Genomic DNA, 22955 nt, shown 5'->3' with positions numbered 1-22955 from the left:
TGACATTAAGGATGTCAGGAATTCATACTCCACCACAGCCCTGTGTCAGGGTCTCTGCCTCACCCATCGTCTCAGGCAACACACACACACACACACGCACACACACACACACACGCACACACACATACGCACACACACATGCACATACGCCCACGTGCACACACACAGGCGCGCGTGTGCCTCCCTCATCCAGACAGGGAAATACCAGGAGGAGTATGAAATGGAAAGTCTCCCGAGCCTCTGAAACAACATGAGGTTGTTTATATAGAAGCTCCACCTGACTGAGTCAGACAGAACAGCAGAACCCAGAGTATCTCTATGATGACTGAGTCAGACAGAACAGCAGAACCCAGAGTATCTCTATGATGACTGAGTCAGACAGAACAGCAGAGCCCAGAGTCTCTCTATGATGACTGAGTCAGACAGAACAGCAGAGCCCAGAGTCTCTCTATGATGACTGAGTCAGACAGAACAGCAGAGCCCAGAGTCTCTCTATGATGACTGAGTCAGACAGAACAGCAGAGCCCAGAGTCTCTCTATGATGACTGAGTCAGACAGAACAGCAGAGCCCAGAGTCTCTCTATGATGACTGAGTCAGACAGAACAGCAGAGCCCAGAGTCTCTGTATGATGACTGAGTCAGACAGAACAGCAGAGCCCAGAGTCTCTCAATAGCTGAATCCCAAATCGCGCACTTAGGCGAAAGTGCAGAGCACTCGCGGCCTTGTGGCCTTACATGCGCGTTCCCGCTAAGTCCACAAGGGCTCAGGGTAGTTCCAAAACGGAATTGCTAGGTCCACAAGTGCGCCACGCCGCCATTTTGCGCACTTTAACCGCACTTACCGAAAGTCCGCAATTTCACGGACTTAGGAGCAGAAAATACCCACAGCCCACCGCGTCTCATGTGACACAGTGCTTGAGTGCATCCGAGTCATGATCCGAGTGCATCACACATAAATGATGACATTTGCAGATAACACAACATTTATCTTGAAATCCACATGCTGCAAACATATCCCACCCAACCTAATTTTTTAATTATTATTAAATTAAAACAGACGTCAATCGGTCAATTTGCAGAGCTGAAGGGAGCGTCAGAGCAGCCTCTGCGTCGGAGGAACGCGGCAGCCAATGAAAAGGAAGTGGGAGGGGCATTGAGCGAAACTGGAAGTGCTGTCCCATTTAATTCACGGCCCTGCACCCTCTGGCCCTTCCAGCTGACGTCAATTAAGTGCTCAGGCCTCAGGCCACAAGTGCGAGGGGCCGCAAGTGCGGTTTGCGCACTCAGATTGGGATTCAGCTTATGATGACTGAGTCAGACAGAACAGCAGAGCCCAGAGTCGCTCTATGATGAATGAGTCAGACAGAACAGCAGAGCCCAGAGTCTCTCTATGATGACTGAGTCAGACAGAACAGCAGAGCCCAGAGTCTCTCTATGATGACTGAGTCAGACAGAACAGCAGAGCCCAGAGTCTCTCTATGATGACTGAGTCAGACAGAACAGCAGAGCCCAGAGTCTCTCTATGATGACTGAGTCAGACAGAACAGCAGAGCCCAGAGTCTCTCTATGATGACTGACTCAGACAGAACAGCAGAGCCCAGAGTCTCTCTATGATGACTGAGTCAGACAGAACAGCAGAGCCCAGAGTCTCTCTATGATGTCCCTTTAGCACTACAGATTGGTCGCACTTTCAGATTTTTCAACAAACAGCAGGTTACATAATAATAATAATAATAATAATATCAGTGATAATAATACTACCAGTGATGATAATAATAATACCAGTGATGATAATAATAATAATAATATTGTTATTGTTATTATTATTAATAATAATAATAATAATATGTCCCTTTAGTTCATCTTTATAAAAGCACACAAAGTACAACTTTGTATCCTTTGAACATCCCATTATACTGTCCTTCTACCACTTTATAGAGCAACATGATGGAATATCTTTAACAGAGTCATCCTTAACAGTAACAGTATGTACTGTACTGTGAAATGCACTGGCTCAATATGTGCTTTTATAAATTTGTCTAATAAATAAATCTAACAATCTATAGACGAGGAGGAACAGAATTGGCTGATTTCTGGAGAGAGACAGACAGAGTATCTCATATTACCCAGAGTCACCCTTTCCACAACCCTCTATCTTCTCCTCTCCCTCTCTTCTCTTCACCTCTAACTTGTCATCAACAGCCCATCACTCCAGCAGCCTCTCTCTCTCTCTCTCTTCTACCTCTCTCTCTACTCGGCTGGCTGGGTCTGGAGAGCCTGGAACTGCACTGGTTTGATTGCTGTGGCCTGAGGCATTAGAGTTCAATCCAGCGTGTCACACCTTGCTGGCCCCTCGCACACACGCCAAACACATCTGACTCCGCCGACACCCCGGGCTGCTGTGTTAACTTCCACATGCATTTAGTTGCGCACTAGGCCGGCTCAAATTGATAAACCTGCTGGGCTTGCCAGCGACTCATTTCCTGCCAGGAATTCTGACGGAGAGTAGAGACAGACAGATGGAGTGATGAAGAGACAGACAGACAGATGGCCACAGACAGGAAGACAGACAGACAGACAGACAGACAGACAGACAGACAGACAGACAGACAGACAGACAGACAGACAGAAAGACAGACAGAAAGACAGACAGACAGACAGACATGCACACGCACACACGCATGCACGCACACACACACAGGATTCAGGCAGAAAGACAGACAGACAGACAGACAGACAGACATGCACACAGGTATAGTACCGGTGGCTGGCTGCGTCATCTCTACGCCGACTGAGAATCATAGACGAGTATCATTATAAAAATCAGAGAAGAAATGAGCAGGAATGAACCCGCTCAGGAGGGCATCCCGCCCCCCCCCTTCCCCCTCCCCCTCCCCCCCAGCCCTGCAGCCAGAGAAAAGACGCACTATATCTGCTCTCCAAGGATGGATTCCTCCTCCCGTTCTAAAATGATACATTTCCTTTCTTTAATATATTAAAAAACCAATGCAAGAATAAAAGAGAAAAATGTCCAGAGAAGCAACTCTGAACTGTTATTAAAATGTAAATAAATAGGAAACTTTATCTTCTTTCTCTCCTTAAAGTTTGTGGCTTTATCACAGAGCTCCCAGGCTTCTACTCCTGGCTCTATCTCAGCCTATTACAGCGTGTCTGCTACAGGTCACAACACAGAGCAGAGAGGGAGGAGGCAAGGCTCACACACACACACACACACACACACGCATGTATGCACGCACACACATACGCACACATGCACGCACACACATACACACGCACACACACGCACACACACACGCATGTATGCACGCACACACATACGCACACATACACGCACACACGCATGCACGCACACACACAAAGACACAATCACATGCATGCTATAAACACACAAGAACACAAACATGCACACTCTCATAAATAGAAACACACACACACAAATACACAACTGCATGCATACGGCACAAGCATAAATGAACACAAATACGCACACACTCATAAATGCAGACACACACAACCACAAAGACACAACTACACACATACTGTACAAACACACAGGAACTCAAACATGCACACACACAAAGACACATCTACACACATATACTGTACTGTACAAACACACAGGACACATACATACAGTACACACACACACACACACACACACACAGGCAAACAAAACAACACAACTACACACACACACACACACACACACCTGCCCGGCAGAATGAATGTGTCCCTGACTAGAGCTAACGGCGGTATCACTATCAACTAAGACGATTACCACACGTCATTTGTCATTCGATGTGATACCACAATGCAACGTTTAATTTCCCACAGTCCACAGTACTGGACCATTCCGGTCCATTGTCTCTGTCCCAGATACATACTAATGGCCAGGAGATATCCATGCGTCCACAACCTCCAGCGCGTAGACCTAGCCGCCACACATCCATCGGCTGGGCTCTGGGCCTGACAGGCACCGGCAGCCCCCCCTACCGTTGAACCAGAGTGTGAACCAGAGTGTGACACACAGACAGGCCTCACCAGCACGCACACACACACACACACACACACACACACACACACACACACACACACACACACACACACACACACACACATTTCAGAGGAATATCTTCAGAATATCTTTGAGAACAGAGGTTTGAAGGGTCTGGGAGAGGGGGGTCATAGTGCGGATGGGGGATGGGAGAGCCGCGTGTGTGTGTGTGTTTGTGTGTGTGTGTGTATGAGAGAGAGAGAGAGAGAGAGAGAGAGAGAGAGAGAGAGAGAGGGGGAGGGGGGGGGAAGACAGGAGAGAGATATGAGAGGACAGTTAATAAAGATGGCGGTGGCAGGAGTCAGTGGGCACACATAAAGAGAAGAGACTGCTCCTCTGACACATGATGAATGAATTCTCTCCCTCCGCGCGTGCATGTGTATGTGTGTGTGTGTGTGTGTGTGTGTGTGTGTAAGAGAGAGAGAGAGACAGAGAGAGAGAGAGAGAGAGAGAGAGAGAGAGAGAGAGAGGAAGGGGATTCTGGTATAAAACACCAACTCACCATCAAACTACAAAACCCTCCCCAGACCCTCTTCTCCCTCCCCTCCCCAAGTCTGCCTGTCTGTCTGTCTGTCTGTCTGTCTGTCTGTCTGTCTGTCTGTCTGTCTGTCTGTCTGTCTGTCTGTCTGTCTGTCTGTCTGTCTGTCTGTCTTTCTGCCTCTCTGTCTGTCTGCCTGTCTGTCTGTCTGCCTGCCTGCCTGCCTGTCTGTCTGTCTGTCTGTCTGTCTGTCTGTCTGTCTGTCACCCCAGGATTCTTTGTCAGTCAGAACCAGCCCAGGGCGGACAGACAGATAGACTGACAGACAGACAGACAGACAGATTAAATCACACCACCAAAGGAGGGATATTGATTGGATCCACCCTGGGGATTTTTAATAAGTTATTAAGAATGAAAAATTGACAAGCGAAACTGATCAAGATTTTTCTCTTCCCCTCTCTCGCTTTTTTTCTTCCTCACTGTATTATTTTCCCTCTCTCTTCTTCTCCCTGTCTCTCTCTCCATCCGTCTCCCTCACCCCGCCTCTCCCTCTCTCTCCCCCTCCCTCTTTCTCTCTCTCCCCCACCCTCTTTCTGTCTCTCTCCCTCCCTTGCTCTCTCTATCAGACTCTCTTTCCCCACACCCTCTCTCTCTCTCTTTCCCTCTCTCTCTCTCTCTCCCTGTCCTTCTCCCATCTAGAGATGTAGTGGAGTGGTATGTTTTGGGTCTGGTCCTCCAGTCCTCCACCGTGAGAGACTGGTCCTCTGGCTGCCTGGTTCCATGATCAGCCCCCCCCCCTCTGTACTCCCCTACAAGATTCCCTCCCTTCCTCCCTCCCCCTCTCTCTCTCCTTCTCTCTGTCTCTCTTACTCTGTCCTTATTTCTCTCCCTGTGTCTTTCTCCATCTCTACCCCTCTCTCGCCCCATCTCTCTCTCTCTCTCCCTCTCTCTCTGTTTATCTCTCAGTATTTCACTCTTGCCGCCCATTTATGCCGAGGCAGCGTCAAAACCTCGTCCTCTCTCTGCTCGTCCTCTCAGCTGTTCCAAACCTCCTCCCCTCTCTGCTCATCCTCTCAGCTATTCCAAACCTCCTCCCCTCTCTGCTCATCCTCTCAGGTGTTGTGTCTGTTCAGGGTCAATCTCTCAACCCCTAGTTTTTACAGAGGGGTTTGTGAATACAAGCTTATTTTAAAAATGTCATTTTGAGAAAATGGCCGATAAAGATAAGTATTATGAATTCATGTTTATTTCACACATATAACTGCCTGAAACCTGACAATTGATGAGTTGAAGAAAAAATTCAAATGTTCCTGTTGTGTCTTGCCTTAATTCTGTCCATCTGTCCGCCTGTCTGTTGGTCTATCTGTCATTCTTCTATCTGTCTGTCCATCCGTCCACCTGTCTGTTGGTCTGTCTGTCGTTCTTCTGTCTGTCTGTCTGTCTGTCTGTCTGTCCATCCGTCTGTCTGTTGGTCTGTCTGTCATTCTTCTGTCTGTCGGTCTATCCATCTGACAGAGCAGGGAGAGACCTGCCATGCGTGGAGAGACAAACACAGACAGCCATAGGCTATGTACAGAGAGAGAGAGAGAGAGAGAGAGAGAGAGGGAAGAGAGAGAGAGAGAGAGAGAGAGAGAGAGAGAGAGAGAGAGAGAGAGAGAGAGAGAGCAAAGGAGAGCGGGAGAGAGAGAGAGGGAGAGAGAAAGAGAGAAACAGAAAGGAGAGAGTGAAAGAAAGAGAGAGAAAGAGAAAGGAGAGAGGGAAAGAAAGAGAGAGAAAGAGAAAGGAGAGAGGGAGAGAGAGGGAAAGAAAAAGAGAGAAAGAGAAAGGAGAGTGATGGAATGCCACCATGCAGAGGAGCAGTCACAACACCATCACCAGAGAACCTGAGGGTATAGCAAGGCAGAGGGAGGGAAGGAAGGAAGGAAGGAAGGAAGGAAGGAAGGAAGGAAGGAAGGAAGGAAGGAAGGAAGGAAGGAAGGAAGGAAGGAAGGAAGGAAGGAAGGAAGGAAGGAAGGAAGGAAGGAAGGAAGGAAGGAAGGAAGGATGAGAGGAAAGAAAAGCATCCAGGAAGGAGAGAAGGAGAGAAGAGCCACACCCAGGGACCCAGAGGACAAGAGGGAGGGATGGATGGATGGATGGAGGGATGGATGGAGGGATGGATGGATAGATGGATGGAGGGAGGGGACGGAGCAGCGGGCTTCTCATTCGGTATCTCCCTGCGGATCGGACACATCCATCTTGCTCAGACAACTTGCTCCGATCCATAAAACAGTCATTAATATGAAGCTATCGGCCGCCGTAGAATTTTCATTTTAACTGACAGGGAGCTCCATTCATCATTAGAGCTGGTGTGTGTGTCGCTGCCCTAGGATGCAGGACACAGACAGTCAGGGGGAGGGGGGGGGGGGGATATGGAGGGAGGCTGGGGGGAGGGCAGGGTAGAGAGGACAGTCCAGCTGTAATACCGCCCGCTGCAACGGAACCGAGCCGGCGGCCGTCCGGATGTTCTCGGAGCGCTCGCAGCCCCGGCGTGCCGTACGGATGCGACCGTACGTACGAATACCGCCGTGAGCGCGGTGCGCTCGTGGGCCGCTCTGTGAACATGTGGCTTGTCTGTCACTGAAGGGAAGGGAAGCACAGCACGTCTTCATCACGGGAAGAGCTGACGCGGTACACACACACACACACATACACACACACACTAAACTACTGTGGCACAACGTGGCTCTCTGAAGAGAGAGAGAGCGGGAGGAGGTGAGGGTGGGAGGGAGGGAGGGAGGGAGGGAGGGAGAGGGAGAGAGAGGCGGAGGGAGATGGGGGAGGGGGATGGAGGGGGGAGAGAGAGAGTGTAGGGGGGGGGGGGGGGCTTCTGAAGAGCTCAGAGCAGACAGAGGATCCACATGTCTAAGGGCAGGATGAATCAAAGATGCACTTAACCAAACAAGACGAAGGAACACAAACTGCTCTGAACGCTCAGAAAACGCTCTTAACACATCGTTAGCAGCCAGAGAGAGAAAGAGAGAGGGAGAGAGAGAGAGAGAGAGAGAGAGAGAGGGAGAGAGAGAGAGTGAGGCCCTCGGGGAGAGAGAGAGAGCTTCCGTTTTAATGAGCGTCACGACTTTACAAAAACGTTTCTCTGTTTCAATTCCCCAGCATTTTGCCAGTTTTCCCAGCGAACGGCCACGCAGCGATGCCTGGCGACAGGCGGGCCTTGATATGGAAAACAGGCCGACGCTTTGAAGTGGCGCACCAGATCATGTGTCTCCTGCTGACGTGAGAGAGAGAGAGAGAGAGAGAGAGAGACAGAGAGACAGAGAGAGAGATCTTTAGGATGATTCTTGTTCTGTCTAATGATGCAGCTCATCGAGGATATAAACAGGCTGGCATTTGCAGCAGGAAAAAATAATAATTTACGAGGCATACGAGACGTGTGTGTGTGTGTGTGTCCCGTGTGTGTGTGTGTGTGTGTGTGATAGAGATTGGAGAACGATAGGAAAAAGAGACACGGGGAGAAAAAATAAAACGCTTCACTCTGTCTCTCTTCCCTCCCTTTTTTCTCTCCTCTCTCTCCCTCTTCCCTCCCTTTCTCTCCTCTCTCTCCCTCTCCCCTCCCTTTCTCTCCTCTCTCCTCTCTCTCTCTCCCTCTTGCTTTCCCTCCCCTCTTAACATACTGAATTTAAGGTTATGATGTTGCTCAGACGTGTGTGATGAATATTGGGCTGGCAGCCAGGGCGGCCGGGCGCCGGAGCAGCTTCTTCCCTGGGAAGGAGGAGTGTGTCGGGGGGAGCAGACACACCGCCTGCCTGCCAGCGCGCCCCTCCTCCCCCCGCCCCCCTGTCTTTCCTAGCAGATGCTGAGCTCATCTGGTGTGCCGCTACACAGAGTAACTGTCCAAATATTGACACACAGATCCCACCCCTGCTGAGTTAACCCCTGGGTGCCTGGGTGCCACCCTCACACTCTCTCTCTCCCCCTCTCTTTCTCTCTCTCTCTCCCCCTCTCTTTCTCTCTCTCCCTCTCTCTCTCTCTGTCTGCAGACGCTCTGCTGGATCCTCCTGCTCCATCTAGAAACAGCCCTGAATATGGGGTGTAATTGTCTGTCTTCACATGCTGTTATTAGCAGTTGACAGAAAACTCAGAATGGTGTTTTTGTTGTTACAGAATAGTAGTAGTAGTAGTAGTAGTCATAAATCAGATATTTATTATCACCCTTTTTTCTGTAATAAATGTCCCATTTGTATGCAGCTCTGTAAGCAAGGTTCTATGTATTATAGATCAGTGCTACTAGTATTATGAAACATCATTACATTTACATTGTGTTTTTTATACTTACTTTTATACTATAACTTACATTCATTATTGCTGAAATCATTTGCATAGAGATGAAATCTTCCTTATAGATGTGCACACTTTCAATTTTACTAAAGGTCCCCTTCGCTCTAGCCTTTCAATGATCTGTGGAGAGCTGGGGTATAACCATGATTATCCCTGCTGAGGAAGAGGAGGAGGAGGAGGAGGAGGAGGAGAAAGAGGAGGAGGAAGAGGAGGAGGGGCAGGAGAAAGAGAAGTAGGAGGAGGAGAGGAGGAGAGGAGGAGGAGGAAGGGGAAAGCTAGGGTATGTTCAAATCTAATTGGCAAAGTCAAAGATGTTGATAAGAAGGAGAAGATGAATGAGCCATCAGGGAGAAGCTCAGCACAAGATAACCGTGGCAGCAGCACTTCGGATGACAGCACTAGAACTGTGTGTACGTGTGTGTGTGTGTGTGTGTGTGTGTGTGTGTGTGTGTGTGTGTGTGTGTGTGTGTGTGTGTGTGTGTGTGTGCGTGTGAGTGACTCAAATATACAGCCAAGCAGCAAACTGTGACATTAAACCTATCCCCCAACAACAACTACAGTACAGCCTCAAACTCTCGTTCAACAAAACAACAAGAACAACAAGAACAACAACAAGAACAACAACAACAACACATCATCCTAATATGCGGAGAAGCACAAACACAGCAACCCTTCCGGCTCAGAGTCTTTCACCACCCGTGAGTATTAAACGGGTTTTTAGCAGCATTAATTGAGGTTCTCAGACACACACAGCTCCCTTAGCCCCTCTTCATGGTCTGTGGCCCCCAGGCCCCCAGGGGGGGAGGGCAACGACAGCGGGGCTTGTTCAGTGTGACAGTGTCCATATCCAGGTATTACACTACGAGGGCTGAGAACAGCTCCTCAGACAGAGAGAGAGAGAGAGAGAGAGAGAGAGAGAGAGGGGTGAGTCTGGGTCCGGGTCTGGACTCGACACCACATCCCACAGCTCAGCGTTTCAGCTCCCCCAGGTTTAATGCTTATTGGGCAATAATGGGTCTTCATTTCCCCCCCCTTCTTCTATTTGAAAGCATCTTTAGGACATATTTAAATGAGAGATTTAGTTAATGAGTTTGGGCAAACTCTGGAACAGGTCTTTTCAGCATTATCGTTCTCATTAATTTTCAGAACTACCCACTGTGTTGTGATAGCTGTCATGGGCTTCAGACTTCAATTAACTAAATACTACGTATGGCTATATATATGTATGGGAGTGTGTGTGCGTGTGTGTGTGTGTGCGTACGCATATGTGTGTCAATGCACGTGAGAATGTGCATCCCTGTGTCTGTCCCTGTGTGTGCGTGCTTGTGTCTGTGTGTGTGTGTGTGTGTGTGTGTGCATATGTGATTGCACTTTATTTTGAAAACGTAGCAATTTATAATTTCTGCGTTTATTCTTTAACGAGTAGAGAGCTAAGCCCAAGATAAATATGTAAATTCACAAAACCAGCCAATACAAGCTTTTCCAAAATTAATGGATTTTCCTTTAATTCGTCTGCTAAACTGAGGCGACTATACACAGAGGAGGGGAGGATTCCCCTCACAAAACCAGAGGTAGACAGAGAGAGAGAGAGAGAGAGAGAGAGAGAGAGAGAGAGAGAGAGAGAGAGATAGAGAGAGAGAGAAAGAGAGAGAATGTACAGCACATGTCTACTGTATCGTGTGCATAAATGGAGACTGTCTAGAATGCAGCATCAGCACAGCCTGGTAGTTTGATTCTACAGCACCTTGTCCAATATCAATTACCGGTACTCAGATTATGCTCATCATAAATATGGCTTCTAATAACCAATTGTCCCTATACCCGAGCCATAATCAACAGCCGCCAACTCGCAGATTGAAAAACAACGAGTCCCTTTTTAAAACGGGCATCAAAAGTGACGACAACGATAAACACTGTAGCTGGCGCTCCTCTTCCTCTCTTTCTCTCTATATTTCTAATCATCCTCCCTTCCTTCAGTCCTTTTATTGTTTTTCCTATCACTCCGTCCTCCGGTTTGGCTCGTCAGAGGGGTAAGTATTTCATTAGAGGGTTGTATCTGTCGTCCGGAGCGGAGTGCGGAGCCGGCATAATTAACCCTGCCTTCACAGTGATTGATACAGGCTGGCCATTCCATTTGTTCCACTACACAGATCATGAAACCCAGCCCCGCCCCTCCTCACTGACCCTAGCGGTCTGCCTCTAACACTGGGGAGGACATGACCAGACCAAGGGAATTAAGAAGGAGGGGGGAGGGGGGTTAAAGAGAGAGCTAAAGAAAGAGAGAGTGAGAGAGAGGGAGGGGATGGTGGTGGTGGAGGGGGGGGGGTGTAGGGGGGGTTGGCCATGAAGCCATGAAATAAACTCTGATAAAAGTGACCTAGTAGCAGAAAGCTGCGCTGCTTCAAGTGGACTTAAGACGGAGGACGCTGTTTGTCTCTTTAATTTGAAAGTTGTTCGATTCTGCTTCCTGCGCAGGTGGAGAGCACTTAAGCATCACTAGCCACGAAGCCATTAATAAAACTCTTTTTCTTCACAATCTTGGGCGTATAGGAAAAGCAATTGAAGTATCACTCACGCTTTATTTCAGAGTTTAGTACATGGAGGCCTGTCTCTAGGCTTTAGCTCAGTGAGTCCGCAGCTCAGACTCAAGGTCACTTACCAGTCCGCCTCTGTTTCATCCTGTCTTTGGTTTGCCTGCTGAAGACCTTGATGGTGGCGGGAGCAATCATGAACGTCTCAACAAGGCTGATCTAGGAGCAGCATGGGGCTGCCTCTTCACAGGGCCAGTGTGTGTCTGTATCAGCATGGCTCCACTTCACCACTCCACACTGCTTCATCCTGCTTTACACAGCTTTGCACAGCCTCATACTGCTTCATATAGAGTTACACAGCCTCATACTGCTTCATACAGCCTCCCGCTGCTTCATACAGCCTCACATTGCTTCATACAGCCTCACATTGCTTCATACAGCATCACATTGCTTCATACAGCCTCACATTGCTTCATACAGCGTTACACAGCCTTATACTGCTTCATACAGCGTTACACAGCCTCATACTGCTTCATACAGCTTGATACAGCCTCATACTGCTTCATACAGCTTGATACAGCCTCATACTGCTTCATACAGCTTGATACAGCCTCATACTGCTTCATACAGCCTCATGCTGCTTCGTACAGCTTTATACAGCATTTCACAGCCTCATACTGCTTCATACAGCCTCACACTGCATCATACAGCGTCACACTGCTTCATATAGCCTCATAAAGCTTCATACAGCTTCATACAGTTTAATACAGCTTAATGCAGCTTAATACAGCTTAATATAACTTCATAAAACTTCATAGAGGCAGGCCACAAGCTGAAAGCATGCCAGGGCTCTACAGGACTGATGGAGAACCAGGAGAAAGAGGGCTAGCTGTAAGCGCTGCATCTAGCGGACCTAGCCCCGGCCGTGGCGTTCGGTCATTACAGCTATAGCTAGCCACATCTGCTGCGATGTGTAGCAGGTAGGAGCGTGGGCACGGGAATTCACTCCACTTCCAGAACACGACTGGTCGGAATCTCACAGACGCTCTGAGAGCTCCGTGCAATTCATCTGGGAACATTTTTTCTTACCCTCCCTCTCTTTCTTTCTCTCTCTCTCTCTCTTCCTCTCCCCGTCTCTCTCTCTTTCTCTCTTTCTCCGAAGCCAAAGTGAATAATCAATTGTGATTTCACAGAGCGCTCCCTACACAGAGCAGGGGGCCTGGCAGGTGCCCCTGGTCAGGGCAAGACAGGGTGATAACAGGAGGAAATGATTGGGCCTTAATTCCGGTAAACTCGGACCGGCGGGTCACCGCTATGGCGGGGAGACACATCGACAACGGTAGACCTGAGAGGGGGGGGGCTGTAGGGAGGACAGGAGTTGAACAGGAGAAAGAGGGAGGGAAGAGGAAGAGAGAAACCACTGATGAGGAGGAGGGTACTGTACTGCACGGTTTTAAAGCAGACGAAGGTGCCGGTTAGGAGCGCATCATGTGACGCCAGCAGTGGACATGGCGCCTGCGTTATGGGAAACGCGGCAGGGGAAGCCAATCGAAACAGCGCAATTCCCCTTACATCACTTGTCTCTCGTCTGTGGTTGTGGCTTTGAGGCAGAGTGTTAAGCACCACAGCGGTGCCCTCCTCTCTGTCTACACAGAGAGCCAGACACAAGACCAGGGAGTCATTCTCTTACACTAGGTGAAGGTTGAGAGTGTGTGCGGTGTGTGTGTGTGTGTGTGTGTATTTAAACAATCCCAGGTAGTAATTGAACTGTGCTTCAAGGACAGGTAGGTATGTAGGTAGCTGTGAAGCTGCACGGTCAGCAGAGCTCTAGTGATTATATTCCCCATAGTACGGAGGAGAGGAGAGGAGAGGAGAGGAGGGAAAGAGAGGAGAGGAGAGGAGGGAAAGAGAGGAGAGGAAAGAGGAGAGGTGAGAAGAGGAGAGAAGGAGAGGAGAGGAAAAGAGAGAGGAGAGGGGAGGAGAGAGGAGAGGAGAGGAGGAGAGGAGAAGAGAGGAGAAGAGGAGAGGAGGAGAGGAAAGAAGGGAAGAGAAGAGAAGAGAAGAGAAGAGAAGAGAAGAGAAGAGAAGAGAAGAGAAGAGAAGAGAAGAGAAGAGAAGAGAAGAGAAGAGAAGAGAAGAGAAGAGAAGAGAGGAGAGGAGAGGAGAGGAAAGGAGGGCAGAGGATACAGGAAGGGAGGAGAGGAGAGGAGAAGAGAGGAGGGGAGAGGAGGGGAGAGGAGGGGAAAGGAGAGGAGAGGAGAGGAGAGGAGAGGAGAGGAGAGGAGAGGAGAGGAGAGGAGAGGAGAGGAGAGGAGAGGAGAGGAGAGGAGAGGAGAGGAGAGGAGAGGAGAGGAGAGGAGGGCAGAAGGAGTAGCAGCAACCAACCACAGACATGTGAGGCACGACGTAGGCAGTGGAAATCAATCCTCATTGGGACTAATCAACACAGATATAGAGGCTTGTACACCTCTACACTTGACTGTTTCATACACAATCAATAGGTGGAAACGCTTGTCCTCTATGACATGGTTACACACACACACACACACACACACACACAAACAGGCAAGTTCTAGCACGCGCTCGCACACACACACACACACGCACACACACACACATACACATACACACACAACTGTAGGCTATAACTACAGGAGCACATATCCTTGTCATGGCCGCTCAAGTAATACCACATAATCTATTCTGCTGACACTCCTCTTCCCTCAACATCCCTCCCTCTGATACAGCACTACTCCCACTCAGGACGGAACACACGGCGGATATCTCCTACTATACTCGCTATTAAAGAAAATAAAAGAAAGATCCCCTTTAACCTTGTTCTGCATGGCTCAATTTGTGTATGAAAAGGAGAAACAGAGTGTACTATATATTTCTATAATTAATTTTGAAAATATTGTGAAATATAGAAATTGGAGAGGGGGTGGGGGAGAGATTTGCTCAGTCTCCAGTTACTCCAGACAAGAAATATGTATGTATAATGTATCTTTAGAAAAAAGTTAAGAATTACATCAATTAAATAAAGCAGACTACAGAGCAAGTAAAGGAGCACATTTCTCCTCTCTGCAGCTGGTGCCTCAGCCCTCTGTCTGTCTTCATGGTGCTGTATAAATCCTGGAAGGCGGGAGGGGAGGAAACGGGACAATTTAGCACTTTTGTTCACCCAGAGGGGGAGGAGAACCACTCTGGACACGACGCCAACTCTAAGGCTGCTCTCTGCTGGGCATGAATCCCAGCCAACACAATCGCTCTAACCCACACACACACACACACACACACACACACAAGCCCACGAGCTGGCACACAAACACACACCACACAAGTGCAAGTGTTCACCTAAATGCCTAAACGCACGCGTACACATACACACAAGAGGGCAACCAAACATACAAACACACATGCGAGAACACGCGGACACACACACTCTTGCTCATTCTCTGTCACTCTCTTTCCCTCTCTTAAATTTCACCACTTAATCCAACAGGCTTGTCACCCCCCCCCCCCCCCCCATGCCTGGCAGTTCCCTACAACCCCCCCATCTCTCCCCCAGGATACAGGCAGCCTGGCTGGCAAACATGAGGATGCCATTAAAGGGGCATTACACTAAACACATTCACCTAGTCCCTTCAATCAGAATCTCTGACCGGGTGTTAGTTCAACTCTCAAGCGAAGCATCTGACTGGCAGGCTCCTCTCCCTCAGAATACCAACAGATAGGTGATAAAGAAAGCACTCAAGCACAGGGCCTATAACCCCACCCCCCTCCAAAATTAATTCAACATTTCCAGATTCCTATCTGAGTGATAGGCTATGCCCAGTATTGAACACCAATAGGCTGCTGCCATGGAGATCACAATGGACAGACCGAGCCAAACATCCCTCTGTGTTAATGGCTGTATGGCTGGAGTTGAGCTGATGGAGTTCCTGCTGGTGTTCTCTGAGGGTTTTGGTTGTGTCTTGGGTGTTGATATCAATGGGCTTCTGTTATGCCCTTTGAGATATTACGTGTTAAAACGGGCTATGCAAATACAATTTGATTTGATTGGCTATGGTATAGTAGAATATCGGGCCTTTACTGAGGTGTGACAGTAGAATAGTATGTGTTTACTCTGAGGTGTGACAGAAGAATATTAGGCCTTTACTCTGAGGTGTGACAGTAGAATAGTATGTCTTTGCTCTGAAGTGTATTGAGGGAGGAATCTGTCAGTTTGATTAATATCATTCATAACATGTGTAATAACATGTTTATCATGGTGGTAATATAACATAAGGAATACCTTCTTTTTTGTCGAAGTGCTACAATAATTCACTGTTTTGTTTTTAACACTCCTGTCCCTGCTGTCACCTGCCCCCTAGATGCCCCACTGCTGCCCGCATGGCTCTACTGTACATTACCCTAAAACAGTCACAGATTCAACACTGAGACGTCTGCAGATATGTCAGGCATTCGCAGGATTAGCCTATCCTCATATGTAGCTCCATCACAGTGTGCGTACCAACTGATCTCTCTCTCTCTATCCTCAACTGATCTCTCTCAAGCCACAGGAAGTAATACAACTACACCATGCCAAGTCCACATAGAATGAGTCTGAATGTCACTAGAGCTACACACACACACACACACTCAGTTTTAATACATTCATTTTTACATTGCATTACATCCATTTAGCAGACGCTTTTATCCAAAGTGATTTACAATAATTGCATTTAATGTAGGTTAGTGGGTAGTCAGTGTACTTCTACTTGCCAGGACACATAAGTGCATCTCCTTTCTAAACAAGTGACTAAGAGCCTAATCTAGTGCTAAAGCCAAAGTGCAGGAATAGCGAAAAATAAATAGCCTACAATAGGTGCTTAAGAGGAAGGAATAAAGCAGCCCTGAATCTGACAGAACCACATTTTAAGCTACAGACAGACCTACCTGAAAGAATGACACGTCATTAACTCAGATTTGCCATATTAAATCGTATTACTAGTTTAATACAACGTAATAACTAATATATTGCACAGGTAGACAGCCTCAGGTGTCGGCCATGGAAATGATTCAATTATTAGTGAAGATATCATTACCCAGTATACTAATTATTGCAGTGTGGGTTATGGTCGCCACACAGCCTGCAATATCACAATAGTATAGGCTACCCAAGATCACAATGGAAGTAGGCTATACTGTGCGTGTGTGCGTAAAAATATTTCACAAATATCCACCTAATTGTTTTCAAAATAATGACAGCCTTGAAACCATATTACAATGCCTGCAGTAAAGCTAGACAATGCTTTCCTCTCTCTCCCTTTCTCTCTCTCCCTCTCTCTCTTTCTCTCTCTACCGCTGTGTGCTGTGCCATTACCTGGCGGGTGATGTCTGATCCGACAAGATATCGTGATCCATGCGCTACACATTTAAAGTTCCTCAACAGCTGGTCGCTGCCGTATGCTAATTCCTCTCAAGCTCCCGAGGTCCCGCTGCAAAACAGCAGCCGGAGAAACCACTGCACTGACTGTGTACTCTGGCCTAGCCTTGCCGAGAGGAGGAGGAGGAGGCTACACACACAAACAGCGGCATTGTCATCGATGAATGCACATGTGTTTTCGACGCTAAAACAACCTTGCTTTCGGCAACAACAATGCGAAAGTGGAAGCCTGTATAACCCGCGGGCTGCGCTCTAGACACACTGGCTGTGCTCCGCTCGGTTTGACATAACGTTACCGTCAGTATACGCCTCTTCTCTCTCAGTCTATACCTGTTAACCGAACGTCAAGGTCCCAAATCTCTGACGCACACCCCCGCTGGAAAGGGCAACAACGAAACTTCTGACATCTCCACTCAAAATCGCATAGCATCTAATGACAAGCGATACCGCGGCGTGTAAGAATAAGAACATTCCAAGCGTTACCGTTCTCTTCTCGTAGGGTCTTGCTGTATGCTAGCCTTGGTGGGCGCCATCTTCCTGAAATTATTTGATTTCTTACTTTTTTTTCTTCAGATTTATTTGGACATAAACCCGCGGTGCCTGACAGCAATGCGTCATGTAGACTAGGTGTATTTAGACAAAGCCATAGCGCTCTGTGGACCTGCCGTACCCGTCTCCCCGTGTATTGGCGCTCATGAGCGTGTAGAAAGGGAGCAAAAAACCCGGACGCCGAGCTCCAAAGGCATGCCAAGAAAAGTGAGTGGAACCCGGGCTGGGATGCTTCTCAAATCCCGCTGCTCGCCTAAAACACTGGGGGCTTTGGGTTGAAACAGTGTAATTACGCTACAGACGGGTGCATCGTATCTTTACATTTCCCCCGCATCAGACCTGTGTCCTCGGCGCTTCGTAAAGGGTTTTTCAGAGTCTGTTTGTCTGTGCATTTTCCAGCTTTTTTCCTGGCTCGCTCTGTGAGAAAAAGGGACACATCGTCGCGGCAGTCGGCGCAACAACGCCACTCAGTTGTGGAAAGTGTCTTTCATATTAGACATGTTGCATTACGCTTTTCTTAGGCTAGTAGGCTATAAGGCGCACACTGACTATTATTCCATGTGTATTGCCATACACATTATCTGTTGTAATTATCTTGAAATTAGAAACAGACTGTCATGTTTTTTTTCTGTAAAGCACGGTGTGATGTGGTTGTCATAAATGAATATCCATTACAAATGAGGTATTAAGTATTTCTGTAAACATGTAAGTCACTATTATATTGATATAATAGTAACTTATTTTCTGCCCATTGTATTTTCTAAAGGCTACTATGTCCAGCCATGGGTAGGTTATAGCCTATTTGGCATGGGTCAAGGTGGGTTTGGCTACAGCCTTCTACTCACAATTCAAATAAAACATATTTGGATGCATCGCGTGTTGCCTCCTGGTTTTACATAGCTATTAAATGTTAGATAATTCCGACATTAACTTTATCAGCAGAAACATACGTCTGGACGCATGGTTCGTTTTAATGCATTCCAACACATAAACCAACCAAGCTCAGGTTGGTACAACGTTTCCATTTCGTTAATATAGATTATGTTTATGTTTTAATGGTGTGTGCTTGTGGGGGCAGACCTGTGTGTGGCACCGTGCGCGTCCAGGCCCTAGAATGCTGCTCTGCTGTCCAGGACCTGTCAAGGTCACGGCACGGTCACGGGGTCTGAGCTGGTGTATCACTGTCTGATTTCATCAACATGTGTTAAGATGTTTAATTCAACACATGGATTTCTCAATGGTTAATGGGGGACCTACAAAATTAGACCGATCAAAGGAAGTATTTACAAATGCACAGCAAGGGTAGGCTAGTGTATGCCACATTTTAATCATCTGTTTCTTTACTAATTTACTTGTTCAGATTTTTTTTGGACTACATCTCTTGGTGTGATTGCACTTTGATATTATCTCAGACTCTCCAAAAGACAGTAAGTGGATCAAGTGGAATAAACAAAAGCTGTCAGAAACGCCAAGCTGCCATAGCGATGTGAACAACAACATTAGACAGGCCTTATAGGGAATTGTGCCATGAAAAACGTGGTTATTATATATGCCTCATATTTTACCAGGGCGCACGACTCTTGCCCTTCCAGAAAGTTTCCCTCGGTGTGTTCGCGCGGGCAGGCGTGTGTGTGAGTGAGTGAGTGTGTGTGTGTGTGTGTGTGTGTGTGTGTGTGTGTGTGTGTGTGTGTGTGTGTGTGTGTGTGTGTGTGTCAAATCCGTGAGCTGAATATGTGTGAGTTTCTTTGGTATTGTTCATCTGAAACCAACACAGACAATGTTGGTTTAGATGTTTGAAAGCTGAACAACCTTCGTGCGCGCGCTATAACAGGCCTATATATTCAGTCTTGGCTTGTGCAAGTCTGAGAAATCCTGCTTTTACGCGCGGCTGTAATTCACCCTTCCTGTTGGTCGTTGGTTCTTAGTGGGCTGTAGAATTTAGAGCCCATGCTCACAAGTGTCTGGTGTGTTTTGTGCCCTTGTTTATCATGAAATAGCCTATTATATGACAGCCCCAGTCAATGGTCTTTTTTGTCATTTTGGAAAAGGTAACGTAGGCTATTTGTGACTTATTGTGATGGGCTAAGTTTTTTTGAAATAAGTTAACAGTGAGGTGTCATTTAGACGGCTGAATTCCACGTGCATGTGATCTGTTCATATTATTAAACGTATGTTATAAAAGATCGTTTCAGCTTATGACATATCATCTGTGTGCTATTTTTATGAGCGGCGAGCGTAAAAGTTGAATAAAACAAAGTATTTCTCAAAATTAAACCTGGAGGCTACCCTATGACTCATGTCATATTCAATAGCCTATACTACTGGACTATATCGGAATGAATACATGAAATAAACAAAATGTGAAACAAAAGGTTTACATTATCACAGTGGTCCACGTACCTTTGTTGGTAGGCGGTGAGTCCCTGGACGTTCTGCGGGTTCCCGTTCGTGGTCCCGGGGATTCTCCCCACCGCGGGACCGGATGGCATTCCCCCGGCTCCTCCACCTGCCGCCGCCGTCACCTGAACGCTGAAGTCCGGGAATATCCTGATCATCTTCGCTCAGTGGTACGGAACTCGAAACGAGTCTATGAAGATATTTCAAAGAATAACAGCCTTCCCTCCAGCTGAGGCAGTCACACCACAATCCCATTAGTGATGGTTACCCGCTCATCGGCCATTCTACGTCTTGATTTCTGGATCAGCGACGAGACAAGTGTAAGATTCAGGGGCTTAGCAATGACATTGATGCCGGTAGTGCATGTGCGGGCAGGAAACGCGTCCTCTACGCACGAGTGTGTGAATGTGTGTCTCTGGGTAGACGTGTCGATATCGTTCTTTATCACAGGAGGAGAAATGTCTAAGCGGTTATGCAAAATACAAGATATGGTAAATGTTTTCAATATAGCCTTGCAATTATTTCAAAAGCGTTTGAAAGCATTTTTTCTTATCTGTTTAGAGAAAATGTTAGATAGCCAATGTTTTAATGTGAGCTATAGCCTACCTTAACACACCACTACGTAAAAGATAACTGATGGAGTTTAAATCACTGTTGACTTGAAAATAACTTAATAACTTAACTTAATAAGCTCTGACGGATGTAGGCCTACGCCTTTTCAGGTCTATTTTCTATCTTAAAATCAAAGTCACTGTAGTTTGACTTCTTATGAAGTCTAAAATCCCAGTTTTGTCAGTAGGCTAAGAAAAGCGAGTCTTCTCAAACTATCCGTCTTCGTGCGCATATCATTCTCTCCCAAGTTTTTGTGGTAACGAAAAGTTAGTTTTAACGATGATACTGTAACATTTAGAACATTACAGGCAAAGTGCTGCTGCTATTCGATCAGTATAGCCTAACTGGACTGCGAAAAGTTATTCTGTGTCCTAGTAGACTACGCACTTGTCACAATTGCCATTACCAATGCAAGAATCCGTATCAATTTGGGTGTCAAGATTTGAAGCTACTGTGCAAAAATGTAATGAAGAATACTTCCAAATTACGCGGACGCTTTCAGTTTGTCTCCATCAAATTGAGGTGGGAACTTTCCTTTTCACTAGAAGTGAACTGAAGAGCTGCTTTCCTCGTTCGCAGCTGTTTGTTTGAGCTGACTCCCTCTCTCTCTCTCTCTATCTCTATCTCTCTCTCTCTCTCTCTCTCTCTCTCTCTCTCTCTCTCTCTCTCTCTCTCTCTCTCTCTCTCTCTCTCTGCTCGCTAAGCTAAAGACCTGCAGCGCGGCGGTGAATTTGTAAATACGCTTGTTGTAGTCGTGAGAATGTTCCCAGAGACTGTGTGTGTTGTAGTTGTGGTTGGTTCTGATGCGCAGCAATGCCGTTCCTAGCGCGTGTGAGCGGGCGCTGAACTTGGCCGCGGCGCCTGCTGATTAACTGCCTCGCGCAGTCGATTCCCGGAGCGCGCGCCGCTCCATCCGCACCAATCAAAGAGCGCGGCAGGAGCGCGCACGGGATGCTGCGGCATGTAACCCGTTGTTGCCCGGGGAGACAGCGGTAAAAATCGATCCCTTTGAAACCGATATAACCTTTCATTAGGTGGTTAAAGCGCAAATGAACATACCGACGGGACTGTTCTGTTTCTCCCCACGGTGGAGACAGCAGCCCCCTCACAGAAAACAGAGGAGAGGCAGAGAAAGCTATGCTGGATAACATTACAGACCATTTGTCAATAAACAAACATAGGCTATTTTCGTTTAGGCTATAGCCTATGGTTGGCTTAATCTAGCCTACTAGGCTACAAGTAGGCCTAGGCTAGCCTAAAAGATTAGTAGGCTAGCCTAGGCCTATCCTACCATATCAGGTATCCCTTGAGTTATTAGGGAAATCCAAATCTCTGATTATATCCTAAGGTTTATTCTGCAAGTTGTCTCCCAAGTTCTCAAGTTGCGTCACTGCATGTATAGCCTAGGTATTAGACCAATGGCTTTAACATAGCCTAGCCTACCGTTGGCCTATCTACATGCAGATGCATTCACAATATCTCTCTTCTGCTTATAAAAGTTCATAAAATAGTTGATGGAATTGTAGCTGTTTCCATTTAAATTGAGGTTTCACAAAGACATAGGCTACAAATTGGAACGTAGCCTAGACTAGGTATGGCTTCCTCACATGCAACACTTTGAATAATATCCAGTCTCTCTTACAAATACATACCTTTACACCTTGTGCTCCCTCTGAACAATCCTCAAGTAGGCCCAAGTTGGAGACAAAGATAAAACAACAACAGAGTATTTTCCAGGCTGCTATGAAACATAGCTCTAACTAGTAAATAGAGGTGATTAAACACCAATAGAGCCGGGCCCGGCGCTTCACCCCAGACCTGAAATTGGATCCCTCTTCTAACTAGGTCTAATGAAACTGCCTTAGCAACAAGCCTCAGTGAGGAGAGCGCTCTCCCAGCACCGGGTTTTCCTGTAATGGAATCAAATGAATTGCACTGGAGGCTCTAAACCGACATCGCGGGCCCCTGATACAATTAGAGCCGCGGACTGGGCCGCCGTTTACCTGCGCCGGTATTTGAAGGAGCCTGTATTGCATTTATTTGTCTACAGTTCTCTGCTAAAGTACATGAGACAGATCCAGGCCAGCTGAGCCCTTCTGTTTTCCCCCATGACATCTCTCTCTCTCTCTCTCTCTCTCTCTCTCTCTCTCTCTCTCTCACACACACACACACATGCACACAAACCACACACACACACACACACACACACACACACACATACTTACACACAGGCAGGTAGACAGGCACCCAAACACACACACACACACACACACACACACACACAGGCACACATGTACATGCCCACACACAAATACAAGCAGGCTCTCTCTCTCTCTCTCTCTCTCTCTCTCTCTCTCTCTCTCTCTCTCTCTCTCTCTCTCTCTCTCTCTCTCTCTCTCTCACACACACACACACACACACACTCATTCACTCTCTCTCTCTTTTTCACTCTCTCTCTGACTGATGGTATCAATGTTGTTCTCCTTCCTACTGCAGCTCCCTTCTCTCCACAGTTCTGTGTGTGGCTCCTTTGATAATGAGGAGAGAGAA

General features: G+C 47.3%; 1 protein-coding gene across 1 annotated transcript in view; it reads right to left on the bottom strand.

Annotated features, from left to right (window-relative positions):
* The window catches only part of npas3 (neuronal PAS domain protein 3), a gene marked incomplete at both ends in the record, with an annotated part of 308298 nt that extends 288347 nt beyond the window's left edge, over positions 1–19951 (bottom strand). Inside the window, one exon of the mRNA XM_084438561.1 lies at positions 19797–19951. Within this exon, the coding sequence (XP_084294687.1) occupies positions 19797–19951 (155 nt within the window). The remainder of the gene's footprint in view (positions 1–19796) is intronic.
* Between the last annotated feature and the right edge of the window lie 3004 nt (positions 19952–22955).

Source organism: Borostomias antarcticus, assembly GCF_949987555.1.
Source record: "Borostomias antarcticus genome assembly, chromosome: 5".
In the NCBI taxonomy this organism is placed as follows: Eukaryota; Metazoa; Chordata; class Actinopteri; order Stomiiformes; family Stomiidae; genus Borostomias; species Borostomias antarcticus.
The sequence above is the reverse complement of the archived record's forward strand: the minus strand, read 5'-3'. Positions and strand labels throughout refer to the sequence as shown.